The following is a 27850-nucleotide window of genomic DNA, read 5'->3' on the forward strand; positions in this document are numbered from 1 at the left end:
GAGATTACAAGCGTGAGTCACTGCACCCGGCCTTTGACCACTATTCTTTATGTCCTTGCCACAGAGTGGGATGGACAAAAGATGTACTGTCTGGAGATTAACAGTTAAGATTTGGTATAAAATGGTGGGTATGTTGCCTGCACCAGGGTGTTTGCATATCTTTAAACCTTGTTTCAAGTATTATCTCATTTAAATATATATATATATCTATATATATATATATAGATATATATATATATGAGCTTGATCTGGCTGGGCGTGGTGGCTCAAGCCTGCAATCCTAGCACTTTGAAAGGCCGAGGCAGGTGGATCACAAGGTCAGGAGATCGAGACCATCTTGGCTAATATGGTGAAACCCCGTCTCTACTAAAAATACAAAAAAAATTAGCTGGGCGTGGTGGCGGGCACCTGTAGTCCCAGCTACTCGGAAGGCTGAGGCAGGAGAATGGCGTGAACCTGGGAGATGGAGCTTGCAGTGAGCCAAGATCGAGCCACTGCACTCCAGCCTGGGCAACAGAGTAAGACTCTGTCTCAAAAAAAAAAAGAGGTTGATCAATGTTGTCCTTTTAATAAAGTATCACATTCTTATGGTAAAAGTTTTAGCTAGATTACATTATTTTCTCAGTCACGTTTCACTTGATCTAGCAACTGCTACCAGCCACCTAGTGGCAGATGCTGGAATTGCAGGCATAGTGTCCAGAAGGAAATAATTGAATTCTGGAAAGCTGGCTTTGGAAACTCAAACCTATAAAGTAACTATGTAATGATAATCATCACAGATATTATTACCTAAACCATGATTCAACAGAGTACTGAAAACAAGGAAGAAAGATGTCCCACTTTACTGTTATTTTTCTATGTGACGCTAAAACTGAGAAGTTTTCCTTTGAGGCACCAAATAGAACCTTAGGAAAAGTCTCAGGGTTTTACTTATTCATTCCTAAAATTTGGTGAGGGAGGAACTCTGGGCCTGGGGTCTGCTTTGCTGTCCCGTTTCTTTTGCTGTGCCTGACAGCAGTTTATCCAACATTAGGGTGTTCTGTGCATTGTAATAGATTTGTATTTATTGGTTCAGAATCTCCCATAAGGATAGGTCACAGCCCTTCTCTGAGCCTGAGTTCCATCATCTGTGAAATACAAGGATTGGACTTGATGCTGTCTAGGTTTTCTCATAGTCCCAACATTTAGTGAGCTAACAGCTATTAAGACCAAAGCGATAAATGCCTAATAATGGAATATCATGCAAAGGGGAAAACATTTTAGGAGAACAGGAGTCCTGTAGGCCTGCCTCAAATCCCACTGTACTGGCAGAACGTGGCTGCCTCTGTATAAGGCCAGGCTTGTGCCCTTCCCACTCCCCTATTCCACTCCTCCATTTCCTTTGGAAGGCAGAGAAAGCCCCCTTGTCCTAAATGTTTCCCTGTAAAGGGCTCCTGCTGAAAGACTGCATACACAGCCAAGACTTTGACCTTCACCTTTGCCCCTCACTGACTTAGTGAAAAAGAGTTCTTATCCTCCCCTGTCTAGGTTTGGGGAGGCGGGGAATCAGCTAGGGTTAGTAGGAATTCAATGAAAATATAAATAGAAACATGGTCTATAAATAATAGTGCCCCAAAATATCAAGAGGCATGAATACCAGCTGGGCAGCAGACAGTCACAGATCACGAGGGCCTGGACAGGGAGTGCAGTTATTCAGTTGCTTTGGTGCCTCTTGGGATGCTTCCAACTTGCCAGTGAGCTTGGAGAAACCCTGTCTCTTTCTGGACTCTAGAAACGCCCTCTTTGTTGCCTCTCTTGCACCCATCTCTAGCTAAACCTTCCTTAACACTGCCTGGAATTAGATCTGGTGTTTAATCCCAGCAGTATGTGACTTGGGGAAATTCAGAAGATATCTCTGAGCTTTAGTTTTTTCATCTGTGCCCAAGAGGATTTTTAAAGCTGGAGATTTTGAAGAGCAAGAACTGTATCTCATTTTATCTTGGTTAACAGAGTGGAACCTAGGGCCAGATTGCCTGGATTCAGATCCCCATAGTGCTCCTTACTAGTTGTTTGTCCTTGGAAAAGTTACATAACCTCTCTGTGCTTCAATTTCCTTGTTAAATGGGAAGAATAGTGGTATCTATGTTGTTGGGCTGTTGTGAAGAATAAGTTAGTTAATATTTGTAAAATGCTTAAAATAGTCTGGCACATAGTAGACATATATAAATATTTATTAAGCAAGGAAACAAATCTATGTGTCCCCTGTGCCTACAGTGTTACCTGGTATGTAGTAGCTGCTCAATAAATGTATAGCGTGAATGACTGAATGACCTATCTATCTTGCAGTCTACAAAAGTCATTCAATAAGATCATGCATGAATTCTGTCTAAGCCACAGAGTTCTATACAAATGAAAGTGGGAATATTATTCTTACCTACTAGGGTGACAGTTTGACAAGGGTTAAAGATACACTCCCTGATTATCCTCATTCATCTTCTCTGCCTTGCATACTCTGCATTCCTTTGGTCTGGGGGAAATGCCTGGAGCTGAGACCTCTCAGTGGTAGAAAAAGTCCCTTTCCTGCTACAGTGTTCTGTGGCAGTGCCAGCCTCTCTGCATGGCCTAGCACTGCCCTACCCTGCTTAGCGTTAGGCCCTCATTGTGGGTAGTGCTGACAAAATTGTTCACAGGCAAAGCAAAGCAAGCTCTCAAGCAGACAAACAATTGGCTGTGTAGCATTTTGCTATATGCAGATTTTAAATATAAATAAAAGAAACCAAAAAAAGCCCGTGTCCCTCAACGAAGCAACCTGAATGGACACGGGCGGAAAGAGCATTGACCCAGGAGTCAGGTGCTGGGTTCTAGGCTCAGGCCTGCCTCAGCTTGTGTGTAGAATAGGGACCATCCCATCAACTCTCTGAGCCTCCCCAGGTCTGGAAGGTATTAGATTCTCTCAGTAATTCTCAGCCTCAGAGGTACATGAGAATCGCTCAGGGGGCTCATGAAAAAGGCAGACTCGCCCTGTCCATCCCCTTCCACTTGAATTCAGAGTGTCTGGGCAAATTTTAGGAACTTCATTCATTACCAATGTTCCAGATATCTCTGATTCAGGTAATGCAGGGACCCTGTCCTCCCAAGAGGAGTGTTAGGCTTTGTCGTAGTTACCTGGGTAACAAATCTTCCCCCAAAATGAGCAGCTTAAAACAATAATAAAAGGCCAGGCATGGTGGCTCATGCCTGCAGTCCCAGCACTTTTGGAGGCCAAGGTGGGAGGATCACTTGAGCCTGGGAGTTCGAGACCAGCCTGGGCAACATAGAGACCCCCATCTCTACAAAAAAATTTTTAAATTAGCTGGGCATGGCATCGTGCACCTGTGGTCCCAGCTACTTGGGAGGCCAAGGCAGGTGGATCACCTGAGGTCAGGAGTTCAAAACCAGCCAGGCCAACATAGTGAAACCCCATCTCTACTAAAAATACAAAAATTGGCTGGGTGTGGTGGCACACACCTGTTGTCCCAGTTACTTGGGAGGTTGAGGCAGGAGAATTACTTGAACCCAGGGGCAGAAGTTGCAGGGAACCAAGATCATGCCACCATACTCCAGCCTGGGCGATAAGAGTGGGACTCCATCTCAAAAAAAAAAAAAAAGAAGGAGAAGAAGAAGAAAGACTTCAGGAAGAAGGGCTTCAGGCAGGGTCTGAAGGTTCTGGTGTCTTCTCAGTGTGAACATTATGGTCCTCAGCCTTGGAGGTCCAGGAACTCAGACAGTTCTGCATATGCAACTGTAGTGGCTTTGGTGTGCTCTGTGTGGCCATTCAGTTTCTTTGGCACCTTTCATAACCCCACCCCAGGGACCTCCCAGCATGTGTTCTGATGCACTTACCCACTGGACTCCCTTCAGCTTCTCAGATGTGCCTGTCTCTTCAGTCTCTGGGCCTCTGCTCAGACTCTCCCTCTACTTGGAACACACTTCCCACTCGCCTTTGCCTGGCTTACTGTCACCACTTCCTCAGACCTGTCTCCCTCCTGCATGTGCCTGTCACAGCTGACACATCATAGCACAGTACCCACACACGGTGTCCTTTACGAGGGCAGGGACCGTCACCATCACACCCCAGCCCCCAGCACAGTGCCAGCATTTGGGAGGGAGTGAATGGGTGTTGCGTGTTGGCCCTTCTTTTGGGGATGGGGTAGGGTTGAGATGTACCCTGTCAGGAAAGCTGGCCACAGGTTGCTCAGCCCGGGGCTCAGAGAAAGGAAGGAAGATAACAGAATCATTAGGAGTGTAGGCACGTTTAGTCTGCCTAAAGAAAGAGACTGTGGCACACCCAATCCCAGCTCTCCCACTTCCTTGCTGTGCAACCTTGGGCAGGGCACTCAACTTTTCTTACCTTCAGTTTACCCATCTGTAAAGTGAGATAACAACAGCACTCAGTACGTAGCTCAGAGGTTGTTATGAAGATCAACTGTCATGATAAATATAAAGTACATGGCACAGGGCTTAGCACATACCAAGGGCTCAATGAATGTTACATCCTGTTAATGTTACTGTCACCATCCTCGCAGGAGAGGGTTGGAACCACAGAAAATGCTGGTGGGAGGTTGATGAAGAGAGTTGACTGTCTGGGCTCAGTTTTGCCAACAGAGCCAAGGCTCAAGAAAAGCAGGTTTGGGGCCAGGCGCGGTGGCTCAAACCTGTCATCTCTGCACTTTGGGAGGCTGAAGTGGGTGGATTGCTTGAGCCCAGGAATTCGAGACCAACCTAGGCAACCTTATCTCTACAAAAATAATAAATAAAGAAATAAATAAATAAAATGAAAGCAGGCTTTAGTGGACAGTGTCCATCCCAAGAGAGCCAGGCAAACTCCCCTGTGGCTGCCCAGACCAGGCCTGTGGTTTTGGACCCTTTACCGACGGGCCTCTGCATCCTGTGGCCTCAGAAGTAAGTGGGCGTCTTTCAGCATCATCACTGCAACCCAGGACTTCCATCCGCCTGCCCCACAGCCTCCTCATCTGGGTGGGCCATTCTGTGGTGTCTCTCTGAGCCACAGAGGCCTTGTGCCCCTCGCCCAGCCCCCCACACTGTGGGCCATGCCACAGGGAGAGGCTGCCAGGAAGCTCTGCCCAGCGTCCCACCGTCTTTCCTGAGGGCAGCCTCCCCTGGAGGGAGGAGCCAAGACTGCACAGGCTGAATGGGGCCCTTTATTCTCAGCTCCCACAGGGAGGGCGCAGAGCCACTGCCCACCACGCCCACCACACCCACGCCCACATGGAGGGGGGACAGCTTGGCCCTGATGCCGGCCTCTGAACTAACCACACTCTGGCCCCACTCTGTCTGGGTCCTGGAGGGCGAATCCACCCTTATCCCTAGCCCTGGCTGAAGCTGCCGTCCCTAATATGTGGGGTGAGCTGTATTTGCTAGTCCGCCAGGAGTCTGGGGGTGTGTACATGAGAGACAGCCTAGAGCAAGCCAGTGTGAACACACACTCACACTCACCATTCAGCAAGGTGCGGTCAGGGTCCCACCACTCGCCATTCACCAAGTCGCTATGTGCCAGTCCTTGTGCTGGGCCCTGAGGATAAGTTCCTGGGCTTCACTGGCCACAGGAAGCTTGCATTCTGTCCTGAGGGAACGCTGTAAAGAGGCAGGTTCAGAAGATCATTAGCAATGGTGGCAGAGTCTCAGAGGGAAACAACAGAGGCCGGGGAGAGAGGGCACGTGGTCACCAAAGGCCTCCCGATGAGGGGTGCAAGGCAATGGCTGGGCAAAGGGCAGCAGGAACAGTGCACAGGAACAGGGACAGCGAGCACGCAGGCCCTGAGGTGGGGAAGAGCAGGATGTGTCTGTGGCATGGGCGGAGTGACAGGAGATGGGCGGGCAGAGAAAGAGGCAGGAGCCAAATCCTGCCCGGCCTCGAGGGCCGCAGAAGGGAGTTTGGATTTTATCCTCAGTGCCCTGGGCAGTCACTGAAAGGGTTAAGCAAGAGTTATGGTTTGAGAATATTATTCTGAGGCCAGGCACAGGTGGCTCACATCTGTAATCCCAGTACTCTGGGAGGATCGCTTGAGCCCAGGAGTTCAAAACCAGCCTGGGCTACATGGTGAAACCCAGTTTCTACAAAAAGTTAGCCTGGTGTGGTGGTGCACGCCTGTAATCCCAGCTACTCCGGAGGCTGAAGTGGGAGAATCACTCGAACCCGGGAGGCGGAGGTTGCAGTGAGCCGAGATCACTCACTCCCCTGCACTCCAGCCTGGGTGACAGAGCAAGACCCTGTCTCAATAAATAAATAAATAAAAATAAAAAAGAAAGAAATGGTTCTGGTCCCACTGCTCTAGAATGCTGCTCAAAAAGACTTCCATTCCATTTGGTTCAGCAAAGATGTGTTAGTCCCTCCATGGGCCCGGGACGAGGTGCTTTATCACTAGCAGACACCCATAAAATTCCAGTGGACCCACCTGGGGTGAGGGAGAGAAAGATACTGTTGCCTTCAGCCTGGCTCTGCTTGCTGGGTATGGGAACCTCCGAATCAGAATTTGGGAGATTGTTCTTCCCTCCAAGGTGCGCTGATGCTTTGTGCAAGTAAGCCGTGGCTGCAGGAGGGTGAAGGCTTCGCTCTGTCGTGAACCGCAGTGGGCTTTTGCAAGTGTGTTTCCCTGGGTGTGTGGGAGAGGGGGTGGGGAGTGCTGGAGCGGGGAGACACACCTGTGTGAGTCACCCTAGAATGCCCCAGGAGGCGGGTGGAATGAATAATCGACCTCCTCACCATTGTGTCACGTCCTCTGCCCTCTGAGTTGGGGCTTGGAGAAACGGAAGCTGTGTGGGAGACACAGATGTGTTTTTGGGGTGGGTGAATCAGGAAGGGCAGCCACAGACTGAGGGGAGCTCATGTTTGGCCTTGGTGGGAAGCCAGGTGGATGGACTGGGTGCCTGGGAAATGCTTCTGGTACTTGGATTCCATGTGGCCAGCAAGGAGACAGGCAGGGCCCACCCCACCCCATCCCACATGCTTGACCTGGAAGTGTCAACTCATAAGAGATCCCATTTGTCCACCATTTACCATGGGCTGGGCTCCATGTTAAATGCTTTTACAGACTCATTCACTGGCTCCTCACAATAGTCCTTTGCATTAGACATTACTGCCCCCCATTTTGCAGTTTGAGGAAACTGAGATTCAAATAGGTTGTGACTCATCCCCTGTCACATAACAGTAACTGGTAGAGCCAGATGTACCCGTCAGTGCTCTCCTGGTGACAAGAAATAGACCCTTCTCAATCTGGCTTAAGAAAAAAGGGGAAACTTATTGGTTCACATAACTGAAAACCAAGAGTAATGGTTTCAGGCATAGCTGGATCTAGGGGACCAAAACGTGTCTCTTAAGCCCTCAGCTTTGCTCTCTTTTCTGTTGACTTAATTCTCCGATAGGCTTCCCCCAGATGGTAACAGAGATACATAAAGATGCTTCCTAGCAGCCTGGGGCTTGGCATTTATGAGTTAGCAGCAACTGTAGAGAGAGAACACGTCTCTTCCTGGTAGTTCCAGCAATAGTCCCAGGCTGATTCCCACTGGACCAGCGTGGGTCACATGCCCATGGCTGGACTGTACTGACTGATCAGCCCCAGATTTTGGGATGGGATCAGCCCCACTGAAATCCCATGGACACTGAATGAAGGAGGGATTGTTTCCCAAAAGAAAATTAGGGCACTGTAATAATTAAAAGCTGGCAGGCAAAACCTACCAATGCCTACCATGCTAGACTTCAAGCCAGAGGCAGCGTCTTGGCTCTAAAGAGAGATTCATGGGAGCCAGAACTCAGGGCATGGCGTCAGTATGCCTCGGGCTGCTGACCTTCCCCATGGGGATTGTGTCTTTCTGGAACCTGCATGTGCCCACTGCTTCCAGCCTCAGCATCTAGGCCTTACTCCTGCCTTCCCCAGCCCAAGTAAATGGCAACAAAGCCAGATGTTGCAAGTGGAGAAGCAGGATTGGGTGTCAGGGTGTGATCTGAGCCAGATACAAGGCTGTAGACTCTGGGGATGTCATCTCAGCTGCACCAGAAGCTGGAGGCAGCCCAGCAGGGGAGCAGGTGACCTGCAGTCCCCAGGCTGCAGAGAGTGAGAGGTGACATGTGAGTTTCAGGGGCAGCACTTAAAAAGATAAGCAGTGGCCTGCCCATCAGCCGCTCCCACCCTAGCCTAGGCAGGACTAATCCAGGTGAAAGCTGGGTGGCCCTATGGTCAGGAAACAGCTGAATGTCAAGGGCAGGGCCAGCTTTCAGGAAGACAGGGGAGCCAGCAGAGGCTGTTAAGCCGTTATTCTCCCCTGCCCATTACATCCTCTTCCATCAAGGCCTCTGTGCTCTTTGCTCTCTTCCCCAGCGAGACCCTGTTGTTGAGTGAGAAATCAGTGCCTGCTCATACTTAGGTGTGAATGGTTAATACAGCTTACTGTACCATTCTCCAGGGAGAAGTTCATATATCTTGACCAAAATCTTGAAGAAACTAAATTCTGATTCTGCAGTCTCAGACATCAAAGAAGTAGGTTGTGAGTTTGTTGGTTTGTTTGTTTTTAGAGTTGGGTATTCTTAGGGCCTAGGGCACACCCTCTTGGTGTCTGCTTGCTTTAAACCATCAAAAGTCCCAGCCTGGGCCAGGTGCAGTGGCTCAGGCCTATAATCACAGCACTTTGGGAGGCTGAGGCAAGAGGATCGCTTAAGGCAAGGAGTTCGGGACCAGCCTGGGCAACATAACAAGACCCCGTTGCTATAAAAATGTAGCTGGGTGTTGTGTGCACCTGCTGCTTGGGAGGCTGAGGTGGGAGAATCGCTTAAGCTCAGGAGTTCAAGGCTGCAGTGAGCTACGATAGAGACACTGCCCTCCAGCCTGGGTGGCAGATGAGATCCTGTCGCAAAAACAAACAAAAAAAGAGTCCCAGTCTGCCTCTCCTTGGACCAGCTTGGATCACCGAGCCTCAGTGACTCTGTGAGTTGGGGGTTGGTAACAGCCTCTCTGAAATCAAACAGACTGAGAATGAAAGAGGGGTCGTTTGTGTTTTGTTTTTCATGGCGAAGGAAGCCCCATTAGTGGAATCATGATTATATTCTCTCTGCCCTCCTCTGCCCAGGGCCCTTCATTTAAGAGCTTCTGTCTTCATCAATCTGTCAGCAAACAGCACGGATGGAGGCACCTGATGAGAGCAGCTGGACATGGGGTCCTTAGCTGGCCCAGCCCACTTTGCACAGGGACGTGGTCAGGTCTCAGGACCACAGAGAGCTGTGGGAGTAGGAAACTGAACCTCTCCTCCTTCCTTCCACGTGCATTGCCTGTGTCTTATCACCCCACGAGCATGCATGTTACCCTTGCAGCGGGAGGGAGGTTCCCTCTAGGAATCCTCACATTTACTTTTCTCCAGTTCATCTGGGAAATCTGTTTGTCTCTTCTCTCCTGGGTGTCACATCACCCCTCAAAACCAGAGAAGGACCCGCCTCCCCCATTCCCTTGGCTTCAGGTCCCCACAGCTTGCCTCTCTCCTCTCAGGCTCAGAGACCCCAGAGCTGCTCTATCCAGACACTCCCCTGTCCCCCATGAGGGCTTCAGGCTGCACCCATACCCATTTCACCCAGCGCCATGCCAGACATTTCCAGGAACTCAGGGAGTATAGAAACCACCCCTGTCCTCAGGGCCACTGAAGTCCACTGAGGGATATAGGGCCCTGCCAGGTGACTGGTCTGCCCTGTGACTCTCCCATAACCACCCTGTGGTAGGTTGAATAACGGTTGAATTAATAAAGGTTGAATCTCCCAAAAAGGTATGTCCAAGTCCTAACCCCTTAAAACCTGTGAATCTGGCCTTATTTGGAGAAAGGGTCATTGCAGATGTAATTAAAGATCTTGAAATGAGATCATCCTGGCTTTAGGGTGGGCACTAAACTCAGGGACAGGTGTTCTTATAAGAGAAAGGCAGAAGGAGATGTGAGACACAGGCATGGGACGGGAAGGCCATGTAAAGACCGAGACACAGATTGCAGTGATGCTGCTACAAGCCAAGAGATGCCTGGAGCCCTCAGAAGCTAGAAGAGGCACGGAAAAATGCTCCCTGGTGCCTCCAGAGGGAGCGTGACCCTGCTGGTGCCTTGATTCCAGACTTCTGACCTCCAGAACTGGCAGAGAATACATTCCTGGGTTGTTGTTTATTTTGAGACAGTCTCACTGTGTCACCCAGGCTGGAGTACAGTGGTGCAATCACGACTCAGTGGAGCCTCAACTTCCCAGGCTCAAGCGATCCCCCCACCTCAGCCTCCTGAGTAGCTGGGATCACAGGCGTGCGCCACCATGCCTGGCTGGGTTTTTTTTAGCGTTTTGTAGAAACAAGGTCTCACTATGTTGCCTAGTCTGGTCTTGAACTCCTGAGCTCAAGTGATCCTCCAGCCTTTGCCTCCCAAACAGCTGGGATTACAGGCATAAGCCACCATGGTCTGCCAAATTCCTGTTGTTTTAAACCACCGGGTTTATGGTCATTTGTGCCAGCAACCTTAGGTGACAACTGCATCCCACCTTCCTTTCTGTTCTTAGACCCAGTTAGAAGGGCAGGAGGGCTGTCCTTGGAGCATGAGGCCTCTGCTCCGTGCGGTCTGTGGACTCCAGGCCTGCCTGTGCTCTCCCCTGTTTCTTAGGCAAGTCTCCCTCGACAGCCTGGCCTCTCTGGGCTGCATTGAGGGGAGGGGGTTGTGAGCATCTGTATCCTTGGAGGACAGGGTGGCTGGGAGGAGCTGGCCCTCCTTGGGCCCAAGGGGCTGCTGACCTGTTGCTATAAGTCAGGGGACCCTTTGAGAAGGTGAGAGGGGACCTGAGGAGGGTGGCTTCCTGACAAATTCTCTAGGACAGCAGGGACCAGAGGGCCAGAGTGGGGTGACTGCCAGAGGGTCCTAGAGGTTGGCAAGAAAGGGCCAGACAAGCATTCAAGGAAGGCTTCATGGGGAGGCAGCATGGAACGGTGCCTTAAGGACAGAATGAGGGTTGAATAGGCAGGCCCCAGGGCACTTAGAATGAAACCAGACTCTTTTCTGTGGCTGCAGGCTCCTCTCTTTTCTGTCTTCCATCATGTCCAGTTCCTTCTGCCCCAGGGCCTTGGCTGTGGTAGTTCCCTCTGGCTAAGCCCGCTTGTTCCAGAGCTTTGCATAGCTGCTCTTTCTCTTCCTTGAAGTCTCCACTGAAGCCCAGAGCTTGACCATTCTCTGAATTCTTCCCTCCAGGCACCCCTCTTCACATTGCCCTGTGTTATTATCTTTGTAGAGGTGGGGGAAGACATGGAAGTGTAACCAAATTACTCACTAGGTATGAAAATGTGTACTGCCTTCTTCCCATGCCCACTCCCTTCCCAATTGGAAGGTAAACTCCTGAGAGCAAGGCCCTCATCTCTCTGGTTCACTGCAATGCTCCCAGCACCTGGAACAGAGCCCAGCACAGCAGGCCTCCATCAAGACAGTGCTGGGTGGATCAAGGGAAGGAAGGATGGAAGGAAAGAAGGCAAGGCAAGGGGAAGTCTTCCAAGAATGAATGGTGTTCCAGGTGGCAGAAAGACAGGGAAGAAGGAGTTGTACACGCATGCATAGACACTGTGAGTGTGAAGAGGAGAGGCTGCCAGGAATAGATCAGCCTGCTCAGACCAGAAGAGGTCCCAAGGCCAGCCCTCTCTTATGGCGCCTATAATCAGTGCCCTCTTGTTACCTCTACAAATGGGTCCTAGTTCATGGAGGTAGCTACCAAACTCTTCATGGCTGGTATGGGGACCCTGGCCAGTGGCACTGTGTCTGGTGATTCTGTTGTCAAGGGCTCCAGTCCCTGGCTGTCATGGGAGTCCATCCCATAGGTACCACTTTCCCAAGAAGAGCCCTGGAGGCTGTGGCTGGTCTAGGGGTTTAACTGTTCTCATCTCCCTTCACGTGAAGAATAAAATCCAAAGTCCTCGCGGTGACTCTCAAGGCTTTACATAATCCAAGTGCAAAGATCATGGCTCCCCCCAACTCTCTAAGCTTTAAAACCCCAGGTTGAAATCCCTGCTCAGCCACTAGATAGCTGTGTGACTTTGGACAGGTCCTTCAACCTTTCTGAGCTGCCATCTCCTCTAGGACAAAATGGGCCTGGTTAAAATACTTGCTTCAAGGTTGTTATGAGGATGAAGGGAGGGAATTCAGTGAAAAGCTCTTAGTGTGCACCTGGTGTGCGCTGAGCTCTTAGCTACCATTAACCCTTTCCTCCCTCCTCCTCTGCCCGCTAACATCCCCACTATAAATCAGTCTTAGGGCTTCCAGAGGGAGCGGCCACAGAGCCCAGGCCCCCGATGAGCACACAGCAGTCCCCGTGGAGGGGCCTGTTTCAGGGTCACAAAGCCAGCCTGTGGCCTGGGTGGGACTTGAACCCAGGACTCCCACCAGAGGCCCCCACTCCTCCACTGGTCTCACCCCAGCCCAGCCCAGAGTGGCAGGAAGAAGAACCTCCAGTTACTGCTTGGAAGTAGCTGCACAGCTTCTTCTCCGCCTTCAAGACTGAGTTAATCCTGATGAGTTAGGTCTGTTTCAGGCCCCGTGCAATCTTCCTTGCAATGCTCATAAGATTCCTAGGGCGGCATCTGGATGGCTTCGAAGACTCTGGCAGAAGCTGAGCCCCGCTGTCAACGGGCTGCACTACGTTTACAAGAGGCCTTTAATGCCCTGTGGTCTCGGCTTCCTTAATGGGGATTTTCCTCCCCCTCCTTTTTCTCTCCCCCTTTTGGCTTTCAGAGTGTGGTTTGGATTCCTAACAGAGAAGTCAAGACCGGAGAATCCCTTCCAGGCCCTCCCTCCCTCTCTCCCCCACTGGCCAACTGTGCCAAAGCCCTGGGAAAAGAAAACGTTGCTTCTAAAGGATTTCAGCGGGAAAAAGAGGGAAGCCCCATTGGGCTTCCAAAAACTCAACTGGGAATTGGCTTGTGCAGAAATTCTCCTCTGACCTTGCAAGTGAGCAGTAGATCCAGGAGCCTGGTGGGGAGGACTGGGCAGCTCCAGGTGCAGTGGCCTAATGGCCTCACTCAGATTGCAGGCTGGAGGGGCAGGGCGGGGTCCTGTGCTTGGGGCCAGCATGGGGAGGGGTCAGGCAGCACCCTCTCACCTACCTCCCCACCCCAACCTATCCCTCCCTTCTCTGGATCTCCTACACCTGTGGAGGCCTCAGTGCTCCTTAACTAATTTTTGAAATGAGTTCTTCCCAGCACTTTGGGAGGCCAAGGCGGGCGGATCACCTGAGGTCAGGAGTTCGTGACCAGCCTGACCAACATGGAGAAACCCCGACTCTACTAAAAATACAAAATCAGCCGGGTGTGGTGGCACATGCCTGTAATCCCAGCTACTCGGGAGACTGAGGTAGGAGAATTGCTTGAACCCAGGAGGCGGAGGTTGCAGTGAGCGAAGATCGTACCATTGCACTCCAGCCTGGACAACAACAGCGAAACTCCATCTCAAAAAAAAAAAAAAAAAGTTCTAGAGTTCTGTCTGCAACTAGGACAGGAATGATCTAAGCCTCAGCCAGAGCTTTGGCTAACCTTGAGATTGGGGGCTGGGAGGGGAACCCCATTTACCTTCCCATCTCCCTCCTTTCTTTTTTGTCCCCCAACAGGATGAGAAAGGGCAGGAGTGCCATTTTTGGAGGCTGAGGCCCTGATCCATGCAGGTCTGTGGGCCCTGCCCCCACCCTCTTGTGGTCCCCCTGGGTTTCCTCTGTATCTCAGACGGTCCTTCAGGGCCCTGCTCATATGGCTGGACCGCAGGTGTCATTGGGTCTGGGCATCACTCAGCTTCTGACAGACAACTGCCTTCATTAGAAAGGCCCAGAATTCCAGTCCCAGGACCACCCATCTTCTTGGCAGTCCTGAGCTTAAGTCTCCTCAAGTTTTTATTTTTACACAGCCTCCCCCTGGCCTCACACATGTAGCTTGTGGCATGCGAGCAATCAAGCGACAGGCAACCAAAAAAGGGTAGGAGGCAAAGAGGCAAGGGAATACCGAATCTGTGACATCTTCCCCCAAGGAACAGCGGCGTCGCCAGTGTCTGGATAAATCACGTTTTATCTCCTTTCAAGAGGAATGCAAAGCAGAGCCGCTTCATCTTGATGATGTTGTCTGTCTGCACAGTGTTGTCCATCTGACAGGGAGATGGCCCGGCTCTCTGGCTTCAGAGAGAAGACGACGACGGAGAGCTTGAGCAAGAGTCCAGGAGAGGAACAAGAATGACCCAGCAAGCACTTCTTGAGCATCTGCTGAATGCAAAGTCTAATGCTCCATGGAGTGTAGGGGCAGACAGGAGGGGTGAGCTGCAGAGCCATCATAGAGAGATGAGAGATACCCACAGGAAGCAGGTCACATGCGATAGGACGTGGTCACACGTTCCACTGTCTGACTTCAGCAGGGCTTGCGACCAATGCTTGTGGTGGCAAGGAAGTCAGGGGTGGCTGCAGCTGTGGTTTTCATGGCCCCTGGGTCCCCTGTCTGTTCACTTCTGCCTACCAAAGGCTGCTCACCGGAGCCACTGGGGCTCTCCACCTCAGGGCTTTGTCTAGCCATGGGCACACACTCAGCCAGACGTGCTAGAGTTAACGCCCTCAGAGGCAGCCCTCAGTGACAAACGGAGTTGGTGGGTAGATCTCCAGCCTCCATGTGTCAGGTACTTTCTCTGTCATCTCCTGGAGCAGCCCCAGCAGAATTGAGCTCTAGCTGCCCACCATGACTAACTGGCCTGATAACACTTCCTTCCCCTCCCTGCCCTTACCGTCCCACTCCCCTAATGATATTTCTTGGGATCGCCTCCAAAACAAGTCAAATCCTTATTGCTGGGGCTGCATCTGGGGGAATAATCTAAATCAAGGTGATGGCTTTTCTGAGTACTTCACTCAGACCTTGACAGAAGCAGCTGGCGTAGATTCGTGAGCAGTCTACCCATCTGCTCACATGCAATGGAAATGATCTTAATTGGGTCTCCTTTAATTCAAGTTATGAAAACCCATCTTCAACTCATTTAAATGAAAAAGAAAATGGTATTGTTTTATGTAGCTGAAAAGGACCAGGTTGACCCTAGTTTAGGAACAGCTACCCATATCCAGCTGCTGAAATAATGTCAAAGGGCTCTGTCGCTCCCTCTCTCCACTCGGCTTTTCAGTCACTCAAGAAGCTTTTACCAAGCACCTGTCTTGTGCCAGGCACCCTTCCTTTCTCTCATTTCTTTGATTCTCAGGCCACTAGAGGTGCCAGGCTTTCATCCTGCCAGCTTAGCAACCGTGGGAAAAAGCAGTCTCAGGGCTGACTCTCATTGGCTCAGATCAGGTCCCTCCCCACTGCTGAGCCAATCACTGTGACTGTGGCTGACTAGGCTGCGTCCTGTGGCTACCTTTGTTGCTAGGGGGTGTGACTAGACTTACTGACACCACAAGGACTGGGAGTGGAAGATGCCTTCTCCAGGGGAAAATTAGGTAGACTGAGGCAACAGATGCCTGTTACAGCTACAGGTGAGCACTTCATCATGTGCCAAGCTCATGGGCCCCAAAATGAGTCACAAGTGCTATAACTCACAGCAGAATGTGGCAGGTAGCCTAGGAATGGATAACACGTTGTGGATGTTCCGGAAAGAGGGACATTATTCCCCGCTCAGCCAATCAAGGAACACCTTCTGAAAAGGGGGCTTTGGCCCTAGACATTGACAGCCACCTGGCACAGAAGTCAGTTGTGTAAGACCTTGAACATCAGACCAAGGAGTTCAGATTCTAAATTTCTCAGACTAGAAAATAACTATGTCTTGATGCATTTGTTATGATTGAATGTGGCCAGCTTGGGAGAGCCAGCTGGGAAGGTCTGAGGGGCTGGCATTTCCTGTAAGCCTTGCCCATACCTGTAGAGGGGTGTCCCAGCCCAGCTGGCAGCAGCCCGTATGGCTGGAGGCTTTGTGCGCAGAGAGGCCAGGGAACAGTCAGGCTGGGACAGCCATGCTTCCCTTGGTATTGCCTTGTGCCCGCCCTGGAAGGAGCCACCCACCTAAACTAAGAATAGGAATTCCTGCCCAGCTGGCAGGAACGAATGCCGATTTCTCAAGGAGGGATGGGCCTGAAAACAAAGCGTAGCATGTGGGCTGGGCTCTACTTTGTGTTGATTTGCAAGGTCACTTGAGAGCCGCACCCACTCCGGGCATTCATTGATCCTGCCATTAGATCCAGGCGAGGTGGCCTGGCCAAGTCGCTCATTGAATCCCAAGATGGCAGCCTCCAGGGCTCCTCACCTGCCAGAGAGGTCCTGGGCTCTCAGCCTAGGGCACCTCTTACCTTCCAGGAAAGGTGACTGTTTCTCTCTTGTTTCCTTGATCATGGACTGAGATGGTGGCAGGTAGTGCTGGACTGAGATGCTGAGAAGCCAAGGGAGAGGGAAATAAGAAGGTCACTGTGGCAGTTTTAGCCAGAATCCCCAACTCATGAGTATCTCTCTTCCAGGCAAGATCCTCTTCCGCAGAAGCCACATCCGGGATGTAGCTGTGAAGAGACTGAAGCCTATCGATGAATACTGCCGGGTAAGAGTGTGTCTGGGGCTGGGGGAGGGGCTTGGGGAGGGCTTCAGGGCACGGGGAGGGGCCCATCTGCCTGAGTGTCCATCTGTGAAGAAAGGTTGCTGTACAGAACCCTCCTGAGGCCTGGTGTTTCCTGGCCAGAGGGGTGGGTATGGGATCACCCCGTAGCTGGGCCACCCTCTGGGACCCAAGGACCTCGGGTTCACAGCTAAGCTTCTGTGCCTGTCAGGACAAATCCATGTTTACAAAACACTGTTTTAAGTCACTTCCTCTGGGAAGTGAACTGAGCTTGGGAGCTAAGTCAAAGAGCCTCCTTCCAAAGGGCTGCTTGCTTCTCTATGTGAGATTTTGCTGGACATAGAAGAACTATATCTTTGAATTCCTGTTGGGATGTTGTTGGGATCAGTTCAATAGCATCAGCAGTACACATTTGTTTATTCACCTAAATCTTGGTAACTACAAATGTTCATATACACATCTTTACAGATGCAGGTGTTCACACAAACACACACGCACATGCACATTAACACAGCCAGTGCCAAAGAGCAGGCAGGAGAAGGACAGCAGTGTCATGAGCCAGAGCCCACCTGTCTGTCTTTGATTAGAGCCCAGCGCTCCTGCAGTGAGCATGAGTGGCTACCAGGGGATGAGCAGCCCTCAGTTTCCTGGGCACATGGCCTCTGGAGGGCCAGACTTCCCAGGTTGGAAGCCCTGACTAATTTCATGAACTTGGGCAAGTTACTGAACTTCCCTGAGCCTCTGTTTCCACATCCATCCAATAGGGAGAAGAACACACAGGGTGCCTCCACACGGTGGTCAGGAGGATGAAATGAGCTGGCACATTGTAAGGGCAACAGCACAGCGTCTGGCTCAGAGGAAGCATTCAGCAGATGCTTTTGTTATTATTTTTACAAAGAGCAAACAATTTGTATTAAATAAACAAGCAAATGAAAACGTTTTATTATTTTTTTAATTTTATTTATTTATTTATTTATTTAGATGGGGCAAAATCTTGCTCTGCGGCCCAGGCTGGAGTGCAGTGGTGTCATCTCCGCTCACTGTAACCTCTACTTCCTGGGTTCAAGCAATTCTCATGCCTCAGCCTTCCGAGTAACTGGGATTATAGGAGCGTGCCACCAGGCCTGGCTAATTTTTGTATTTTTATTAGAGATGTGGTTTTGCCGTGTTGGCCAGGCTGGTCTCAAACTCCTGGCCTCAAGTGATCTGCCCACCTTGGCCTCCCAAAGTGCTGGGATTATAGGCGTGAGCCACCACCCTCAGCCATATTTTTAACACATTTGTTGAGAGAGGGTCTCGTTCTGTTTCCCAGGCTGGTGAAAAGGCTTTATTAAAAGCAAATAAAAAGTTAAAAAGCAAATAAAAAATAAAAACAAGCAAATAAAAAAGCAAACACGAAATAATTTAATGTTTCTACTGGGCACCATTGGCTTTAGTAGAGCTAGAATTTCGTAGTTAAATGAAACCCACTGTGGTTCCTGACTCAAAAATCTTGAGAAGATGTGGTATAATGTGTTATAATGCGGCAAATGAGGTATAAAATTTCACAAGTGCTGGTATTAGAGTATCAGAAGGAGAAGAGCTGGAGTCGAATCCCAGTGCCCACTTACTAGCTATGTGACCTTGGGCAAGCTGCTTTGCCTCTTTGAGCCCTAGTTTCCTCACCTGTAAAATGAATATAGAAACACTATCTCACATGGGGACTGAGTAGGAAGAATGTATATCACAGTGTCCTCATACAGAGCTGTTGCAGGAAGACCACTGGAGGCCAGGAGTTCGAGACCAGCCTGGGCAGCATAGCAAGACCTCATCTCTCCAAAAAAAAAAAGTTTACAATTAGCCAGGTATGGTAGCACACACCTGTAGTTTAGGTGAGAGGACTGCTTGAGCCAGGAGGTCAAGGCTACGGTGAGCTATGATCATGCCACTGCACTCCAGCCTGGGTAACAGGGAACGATCCTGTCCCTAAATAAATAAATAGATAAATAAATAAATAAATATGTTTAAATAAGAACCAACATGCTAAATTTATTAACTGGTATTCCCAAGCCTATAGGAAGAAAAGACAATGTAGTCTCCATTAAACTGAAGTCTGAATTTCGTGACTGTCCACGTTATACTTGGGTCACATGTTCTGCCTTATTTTAAAAGGATGCCCCAATGCTGGATTCCCTTAAGCTAGAAACTTCTCTTCTTCAGACCAGTATTCATTTTTCTCTTTAACAGGCATTCACTGTTTCTGGTTAAATTGATGGCTGTAGCCTGAGCTTTTATTTCTCTTTATTCCTTTCTCAAGAAGTTAAATAAATGGGCAAAGCTAATGGAGGAGGGGGCATTGGGCGGGAGGAAGGCTTTTCCTGCTGGGGTTTATAGCTCTGATTAGCCAGCCCAAGGCATCTGCAGCTGGGCTCCATGGAAATACTGTCTGTTGGATCATCCGGAGGAGGAAGTGATAGCATCTTATCTCCTGGGATCAGGCTTTGAACAGGACTCCTGATTCAGAGGGGCTCTGGCGCTCCAGTGTGCCATGGATAGCTGGGGGAGCCATTGAAGTGGGGTCTGCAAGAGGAGGGGCCTCCTAACCTCATTAGCACAGATGGAAACTGCCCAGAGCCAGACAAGGAACGGGGCCATGGGCCCACCAAGCAGACAGCCATCTATCTCACAGGCAGTGATTTACTCTGAGAATGGCGGGGGTGGGGCAGTACAGAGTGACCTTTAATTCTGCGGAACTAGGAAGCTGGGATCTGTGGTCTGATTGTCTGAAAAACCCACTGACCTTGGAATGGTCTTTAGGGACAAGTCCATGGCCACTGCCACCCAGCTTTGCATTTCACAGCTTGCCTCCAGACAGGCCACTCAGCATCACTGCCGACCCCAGCCAGGTTCACAGCCAGTGCCGTGTGCAGTCCGCTCCACGGCCAGCCCTTCCCCTGTCTCTACCTGCCCTTGTCTACATACTGCCTGGAACCTCTGGAGTCTCTACTTACAGTGCCCTGCATAGCCCACCTGCTTGACTGGCCATCTTCCTTGGACCTGCTAGACAATGTGGGCTCAGAGTCTGGGGTTTGATAGGAATTCACATGCACCCAAAATTGTGCAGCTGGCTCTGCACACCGAGCAGCCAGCTCCCTGCAAGGACTCAGTCATGGAAAGTCTGACCATGCAGTGGACCTCCCCAGACGTCGGGCTCCCTGCCCTTGCTGGCCAGCCAGTCCCACCACCTAATGGCGGTTTCACAGCCCAATCTCAGTGTTAATTTTTAACATATAAGCAGCAGATTGGATGGGAATCACGGAAAATTTACCACATGCCGACAGAGTGATCGTTTTATGTGGCACTTGAGGGTCAGGTGTCTATGAAGAGGGGTTCCAAAGGCATTTCTTTAAGTTCATAAATTAATTTAAAGGACAACATGGTAATGCAGTTAATATTTAATGGTCTGGGACCTCAACAAGTTGAAGACTTTCATCAGACTAACAAGAGTAAGCTCTACCATAGAGGCTTGGACTCACAATTTTTTAAGTGACTTTAGTTACCCCATTCCTAGGGGTGAAATACATGTTTGCAGTATTTGTCCAGGGGATAAAATAAATATTCTAGGGAGGGGTTCAGAGAAGAGTGTGAGAGAGCGTTTGAGAATGATCAACTCACCCTTTGACATGTTAATGACATTTATACAAGTCTCCACTTTCTGGTTGGTACGACTAGAATTTTTTTGCTGCCCAAATAGCTGAGCTTGTTTCTATTATTCGTCTGTCTATGACACATTTGATTTCAGGGATCAATGGCTTTCTTTGTAGGAGGGAAGAGGGATTGGGTGCAGTCAGACTTAGGGGCAGGAAGTCTAAGCCCAACAAGAGGTCAGCACTGAAGGGTAAGGATCCCCTGACCCTCCCCTCTGCACCTCGCAGACTCAATCATTTTTATTCCCACTTCCCAGACTTGAAAACTGAGGCTATTGCATGGTAGTGGTTCCTAGTCCCAGGTATTCTCCCTTCCACTGTGGGATTTTCCACCACAGCCAATCATTGGAGCCCTCCCCTTGGGGAGAGTAACATTGTTCTTGTGGTCCTTGTTCTGAAAGCAGACCTGGCCCAGGAGAGGCCTTGCCAATGGGGAGACTTAGGCAGAGGCCAAGGCTGATCTGTTCATGAGGGGCCTCCCAAGTGGCCTGGTGCTCTGGGGGAACCCAGGTAGTAGAATCTCACCATCTCCCTGACAGACCCAGGAGAAGGAGGAGTTTCTAGGCTGAGATAAAGCAGATCATGTCCCTTTTCTCCTTAAAGACCTTCAGAAGGCTGGGCACAGTGGCTCATGTCTGTAATTCCAGCACTTTGGGAGGTCAAGGTGGGCATTTTTTTTTTTTTTTTGAGACGGAGTCTTGCTGTGTCGCCCAGGCTGAAGTGCAGTGGCACAATCTCAGCTCATTGCAAGTGCTGCCTCCCGGGATTCACACCATTCTCCTGCCTCAGCCTCCCGAGTAGCTGGGACTACAGGCACCTGCCACCACGCCCAGCTACCCAGCTAATTTTTTTGTATTTTTAGTAGAGACGGAGTTTCACCACGTTAGCCAGGATGGTCTCGATCTCCTGACCTCATAATCCGCCCGCCTCGACCTCCCAAAGTGCTGGGATTACAGGTGTGAGCCACCGTGCCCGGCCAAGGTGGGCACATTGCTTGAGCCCAGGGGTTCGAGACCAGCCTGGGCAATATGGTGAAACCCCATCTCTACAAAAAATACTAAAAGTAGCTGGGCATGGTAGTGCATGCCTATAGTCCCAGCTATTGGGGAGGCTGAGGTGGGAGGGTCACTTGAGCCTGGGAGGCAGAGGCTGCAGTGAGCCATGATTGCACCACTGCACTCCAGCCTGGGCAACACAGTGAGACCCTATTTCAAAATAAAAACGGGCCTCCTTCAGAAGAGTCCCACTGCCCCTGAGAATATGTGAGCACCTCAGCCTGGCCCTCTGTGGGCTGGTTCCAAGTGCTGCTGGGGCCTCAGCTCCTACCTCTCTCTTCCATACCCTGCAGTCCAGTTCAGCAGACACGAGGCCATCCTCAGCTAGCCAGGCCTCCGCCCCTGAGCCTGCGCTGGTCCCCTGCCCGGTTGCACATTCAGCTTCCACAGTGAACTCTTCCATAAGCCTCATGACTCCCCAGGAAAAGCTGATCACTCCTGCCATTCTGCCCCCAGAGGACTGCGCCCACCCCCACTCTTCACATTTCTTCTCTGCGGGAGGGTGACTTCTGTGTGTCCGTCTTCTCCCAGACTGTGAGCTCCTTGAGGGCCACGTTTGTCATCTCTGTGTCTTCACTAAGAAACAGGAAGCCCAGCCCTAAGGGAATGTCCAGCCAATGCCTGATGACAAAATGGAAAGATCACAAGTAGACAGAACTTCCTCAGAGAGTGACATATCCCCCAGGCCCTGACGTACTAAGATCCCTTGTGAAATGCCTTAAACTACTACCAAGAATTAGACACCATTTACATTTCAAGGGGAGTCACTGCTCAGATCCGTCAAAAAGAAAACCCATGTGTTTTGAATACTCTGATTTCAGAAGTTCAGTGAAACCCCAGCTTTCTAGATGGTGACCTAGAAAGAACAGTCCAGGCAGGTTAGAGGCAGCCCCAGAGGTGAGGCTGTAAGATTACAGGTGGGAGGCCAAAGGGGCAGGATGCCAGCCCCCTTGTGCCACACCTCCAACTCCACCCAGGGCGGCCAGGCTTTTACCCATAAGATTTCCAGGGATTAGAAACTGATGCTTTAAAAACAAACAAACAAAACAAACAAACAAACAAAAAAAAACAAGAAAATAAACTGATGCTGCTGAAAAGAGAGAAGCAACTGAGCCATGTAAAGAGTGGACTCCCGTGGTGTTTTGCCAAATGCAGAGCTTTGCTCTGTGTCCTGACGCAGGCATTACCCAGAGTGGTGGGCTCTGTGGAGGATGACCGTTTCAAAGCAGCGGGTCTGAGCACAGTCTGCCTGGGCCCCCTCCTGTGCCACTTGTATGTGCCAAGACCAGACTTGTGCCCACCATATCTGAGTGGAGGTCTCAGAGACACACAACGCAGCCACCCTCTCCCTTGTCTACACCTGCACCATTGGCCATGATGACACTCGGTGCTAAGTGGTAGCTCATGTCATGGCCTCCAGAAAATGGTCTTGAGGGGTAGGAGCTGGAGACTGCAGAACAGTTTAGGACTGGAAAAGGGGAAGCTGGCAGGGTTAACTGATGACAAAACCTGAATGGCTCTTCAGCACCTCGTTACTAGTCCCCCCTGACCCAGGTACCCACTACCCCAGCCCTTTTCTGCGTGCCATTTCTGTAGATCTGCTCTCAGCCAGCTCACTGACCCCTGGTTTACAGAATGGCAGGGTTGGAGGGGACTGAGGCCAGCTCAGCTGATATCCTCCAGGGACCTGCATAGTTCCAGCAGCCCCGCAGGGCAATGCTTCCTGCCACTTGCCCCAGAACCCGAGGGTTAGAAAGTCATGCTCATTTCAGCCCTTCTCCAACCTGAAGCCTTCAGAACCCTCTGAGCTCACCTGAGCTCTATTAAAAAGTCTCAGTCAGATTGATTGATAGATCAGACAAATGAATTCACTGGTGATGGTGCTGTTTAGTTAGAGCTGTTAACAGTTAGAGCTGGAAGCAACTTCAAAATGTCTCAAACCTGGATTTGCCTCAGCTGTGTTCCACAGGGTGTCACTAGGAGTTGCTTGGAAAATCAGCACCACGGTCAAATAACTGTGGGTAACGCTAGAGGCAGGAGGGAGTGGATCAGGGCATAGGCTCTGGACTCAGCCTGATTCAAAATTTTGCTACTTATGGCCGGACGCCGTGGCTCATGCCTGTAATCCCAACACTTTGGGAGGCTGAGACAGGTGGATCGCTTGAGGTCAGGAGTTCGAGACCAGCCTAGCCAACTTGGTGAAACCCTGTCTCTACCAAAAATACAAAAAATTAGCCTGGCGTGGTGGCACATGCCTGTAAATCCCACCTACTTGGGAGGCTTAGACAGGAGAATTGCTTGAACCTGGGAGGCAGAGGTTGCAGTGAGCTGAGATCACGCCATTGCACTCTAGCCTGGGTGACAGAGTGAGACTTGGTCTCAAAAAAAAAAAAAAGCTTTGCTACTTACTTGCTGTGAGGCCTCATGGAATTATGTAACCTCTCTGTGCTTTAGTTTCTTCTTCTGTAAAACTAAAATCATGGTCATATTGTCCTCTTAAGAGTTGAAGTGCTGATTAAATGACACAGTCCTACAGGATGTTGTTAGTAGTAGTAAATTCTGGCCTGTACAAAGCTCTACACGTTTCTTTCCTGCAGGACTTCTCAGAGGCTTTGTGATGGTAACAAACATGGTAATACCCAAGGCCAAGATGGGGGGACCCTCAAGGCAGATTTCACCTGTGCCGACAGAGCTCATTTCACCTCATCAGGGAGTCCTCCCATGAGACATACTTCAGGATTCCATTTTATCTTGGAAGAAATGACAACCAGAGAGGTGAAGTGAGCTGCCTAAGGTCACACAGCAAGTATATAACTGCAGAACTGGAAGTGGAATCGACTCCTGTCTCCCATTCCAGTGCTCTTTCAAGTGTGCATCACTGCTTTCTCCTAAGGAATGACGATGGCAGTGATGACACTAATGTTATCACGGCTCACATTTACTGAGTGTACTCTTCACCAGCCACTGTGCTAGGCTTCTGAGAACAGCAGGGTAGGGGCCAGATAACAGGCATATCAGGGTTAGCAACCCCAGCTTAGGTCTAAAATTCTGCTATGAGACATTCATGATGTATGCCATGTGATGGTAAAGTCAGGGCCTCAGAGCCTCAGGACCTCAGGGCTGCAGGCAGATGCGGGTTTGGGTCCTGGCTCTGCCATTTATGGGCTGTGTGAGGCTGGATGCATTACCTGCCCTCTCTGAGCTCTGGGATGCGATGTGGCACCTACCTAGCTGTTAGGAAGTTAAGTGAGATGAATATGAGAAGCCTAGCACAGTGGCTGGTGAAGAGTACACTCAGTAAATGTGAGCCGTGATAACATTAGTGTCATCACTGCCATCGTCATTCCTTAGGAGAAAGCAGTGATGCACACTCGAAAGAGCACTGGAATGGGAGACAGGAGTCGATTCCACTTCCAGTTCTGCAGTTATATACTTGCTGTGTGACCTTAGGCAGCTCACTGCTCAGCACCACCCTCTCCTGCCAAATGATTTTGGCCAGAGCTGAGCTTTGGCAGTAGCTCTGATGGAAGCTGCTCTGGGCTGAGAGCCTCTTGTCAGCCTGAAATCAGGACGAGCCCTCCACGCGGCTCCCCTCAAGGCTCCCTGTTAAATAAAGATGCCACGGTTGTTCCACCAAAAGGCCTCTTTGTCTGAGGCCCTCATGGCCCACGCGTCCTCTGCCTCCAGAATGTGGGTCTCTGTCGGCATGAAGAGCCCCTCTGTTCCCTGCCAGGGCTGGGTGAGCCGTGGCCGGCCAGGGTCTGCGCTTAGGGTGGATGGCAGCACACTGAGCTGGGAGGGCACTAGCGCTCTGGGCCGCTGAAACCCTCCCTCTCCCACTCTGTGTCCCTCCCTCTCTCTTTCAGGGTGGTCACCTGGCAATGACTCTCTGCACACAGCTGGGGTTCCTGGTAATAGTTTCCTCCTGCCTTCTGCCCATCCCGACCCTATTGGTGCTCCCTCCTGAGGCCCCCTGTCCTCCCTGAATTTCTCTCCCTCCCTCTCACTCCCTGTCTGTCTCTCTCCTTCGTGAGTTTTTCAGTTCCTTTTCCTTCTACCTTCCCAAGGAGAACACAGCATAGACAGTGTGCGTTAAATGAGAACTTGAACACTCTGGGGGCATGCTCCACCCATCTGGCCTTCACAGCTTGGGGCTTGGATTCTGCCCCTCTCCTCACTTATGGCTTCACCCTCAGCAGCCTCAGTATCCCCATCATACATGGAAGCAATGATGTCTACCTCCAGGACAAAATGGGGTGACATGTCATTAGATTTGCTGTCTCTCATCCCTGTAAAACCAGGCACAGCCCCATAAGCAGCACACACTGCAAAGCCGTCACTGTTTGGTGGATGACTGGTGGAGTCAAGGGGCCAAGGGCAGGGCCTGACACGTAGCTGCTTATTTCATGTTAATTTTCCTTTTCTGTTTCTTGCCTGTTGATGGAGATGTGTTATGTTAGAGACCCTTGGAAAGCCGTGAACCCTGAAAGGAATGACTGGGAGTTACATCATGCTGTCTTATCTGCTCTGGTCTGGTCTTGTCTCATCTTGCCCGGGTGTGGGTTTGGCATCGAGAAGGGCCCATCTTGATAGGATGCCTGGTGCTAGATGGCACACTTGCGTTGTTATCTAACCAGCTCAGAGAATAACAAAACCATTACTTTCCTCTTCCTCCATATTATCATTCTATGGATGCAACCTAAGATTATATGTGGGTTTTTTGCCCCACTGTCATGTCCCCTGGCTACTGGATATTGGGCTCATAGACATGGAAACCTTCACTACCTTATCCATTTTTCATTCATTCATTTCTTTAAACAAGTATTAATCAAGTGCCTGCTCTGTCAGTTACTCTGCCAGAATCTGGGGACACAGAAGTCAACCGAACAGATTAAAGTCCCTGCCTGCAGGGAGCTTACCTTCCAGTGAGTCTTCCCCACCCTCCACGGGTGCCTGTGGGCAGGCCACGTGGTCTCCCTGCACCTCCGTCTCCTCATCTGTAGTATGGGGATGGGAATTGTGCCCTCATGAGGATTTCCTGGAACGACACTCACAGACTCACTGTACTTGGCCCAGAAGCGGCTGGATCCAGGCGTTGCATCTGAAGCTGGTCGTGGTGTGTGAGGTTTCGGGAGGCAGGGGCATGGGACAGGGTCGTGTCTTACACACCGGGGGACTTCTCATCAGGAGTGTCTCACAAGCCCTGCGTTTGTTGACTCCTCCAGTCCTGGGTTTTTCTGTCTTCTCCTGGCTCTAGCCCTTGTCTGCCTGTCCCCTGTCCCTCAGCCCTGTTTTGGCAGTGTTCTCTCCTGTCTGTTTGGACCAAGGGATCCTTCCTTGCCCCAGCATTTCTCCCCATACTAAATTGAGGGGCCCAGAAAGCGGAGCTATACCTGGCGTCACCCTACACCCCCAACCCCTCCATGTCAGACCTGGCCAGGTCAGGGTCCTGCGTGCTGGTGTGCAGCATGAACTCTGACTACCTTCTTTTTATTTGATTGTATTGTATTTATTTATTTGAGACAGAGTCTTGCTCTGTCGCCCAGGCTGGGGTGCAGTGGCGCGATCTCCGCTCACTGCATCCTCCGCCTCCTGGGTTCAAGTGATTACCCTGCCTCAGCCTCCCGAGTAGCTGGCATTACAGGCACCCTCCACCACACCCGGCTAATTTTTGTATTTTTAGTAGAGACAGGGTTTCTCCATGTTGGACAGCCTGGTCTCCAACTCCTGACCTCAAGTGATCTGCCCACCTCGGCCTCCCAAAGTGCTGGGATTACTGGCATGAGCCACCGTGCCCGGCCTAACTGACTACCTCCTGACCTAGTGCATCACTTTCCAGCTGCAGACTCTCCTCATGCCTGGATGACAAGCACACAGCTGGCCCACACACTTGCCATGACTACTGTTTCCCATAGAATGCCCACTGCTCCTCTCTGCTTATCCAAACCCTGCAAACTCCACTAGCCATGCTCATGCCCACTCTTCTAAGAAACCTTTCCACACTCTTCAGTTTACATTGTTTCTCCAGGCATCCTCAGCTTGGCCTGAAACAAGGCCCTGCTAGTCATGCCCCAGCCCACCTCCTATGGCCTTTCTCCCTTGCTCTGGGCCCTCAGGCCACACTAGCCTTCATTCATCTCCTGGAACCAACATGCTTGATCGCTCTACCTCCACCTTGACCAGTTAATTCTTACCCATCCTTCAGAACTTAGCTTTAAAGAGTCCTTCCTGAAACACTGGCTCCCCATCTTCCACATCTTCTTGGGTTCTATCAGACTCCATCATAGTGCTGTGTTGTCCTTGGCAGCAATTATCGACTTGTCATGAAATAATTAATTTTGTGGTCAGTGTTTAGGAGTGTGGATGCCTGGTGCAGCTGGAGCGTGGCTAGTGGGAGACAAGGCTAGGAGGACATGACCTTGGACTGTTGGGTTAGGGATCTTGGACTTACTCTGTGTGCAGAAGGGAATTCCCTCAGGGTTCCAGCAGAATGACTAGCTCCTGAGGACCCTAAGACCCAGGGTTCTAGGGTTCAGTGGT

At 50.6% G+C, this 27850-nt stretch overlaps 1 protein-coding gene across 2 annotated transcripts in view; it reads left to right on the forward strand.

Moving 5' to 3' along the window:
- The window catches only part of SH3PXD2A (SH3 and PX domains 2A), a 260999-nt gene that overhangs the window by 101407 nt on the left and 131742 nt on the right, over positions 1-27850 (forward strand). For both annotated transcript variants that reach the window (XM_011957343.1, XM_011957342.1), the window contains exon 4: positions 16478-16554. In XM_011957343.1, the coding sequence (XP_011812733.1) occupies positions 16478-16554 (77 nt within the window). The remainder of the gene's footprint in view (positions 1-16477; positions 16555-27850) is intronic.

Source organism: Colobus angolensis, unplaced genomic scaffold (genome assembly GCF_000951035.1).
Source record: "Colobus angolensis palliatus isolate OR3802 unplaced genomic scaffold, Cang.pa_1.0 Scaffold44, whole genome shotgun sequence".
NCBI classification, from domain to species: domain Eukaryota; kingdom Metazoa; phylum Chordata; class Mammalia; order Primates; family Cercopithecidae; genus Colobus; species Colobus angolensis.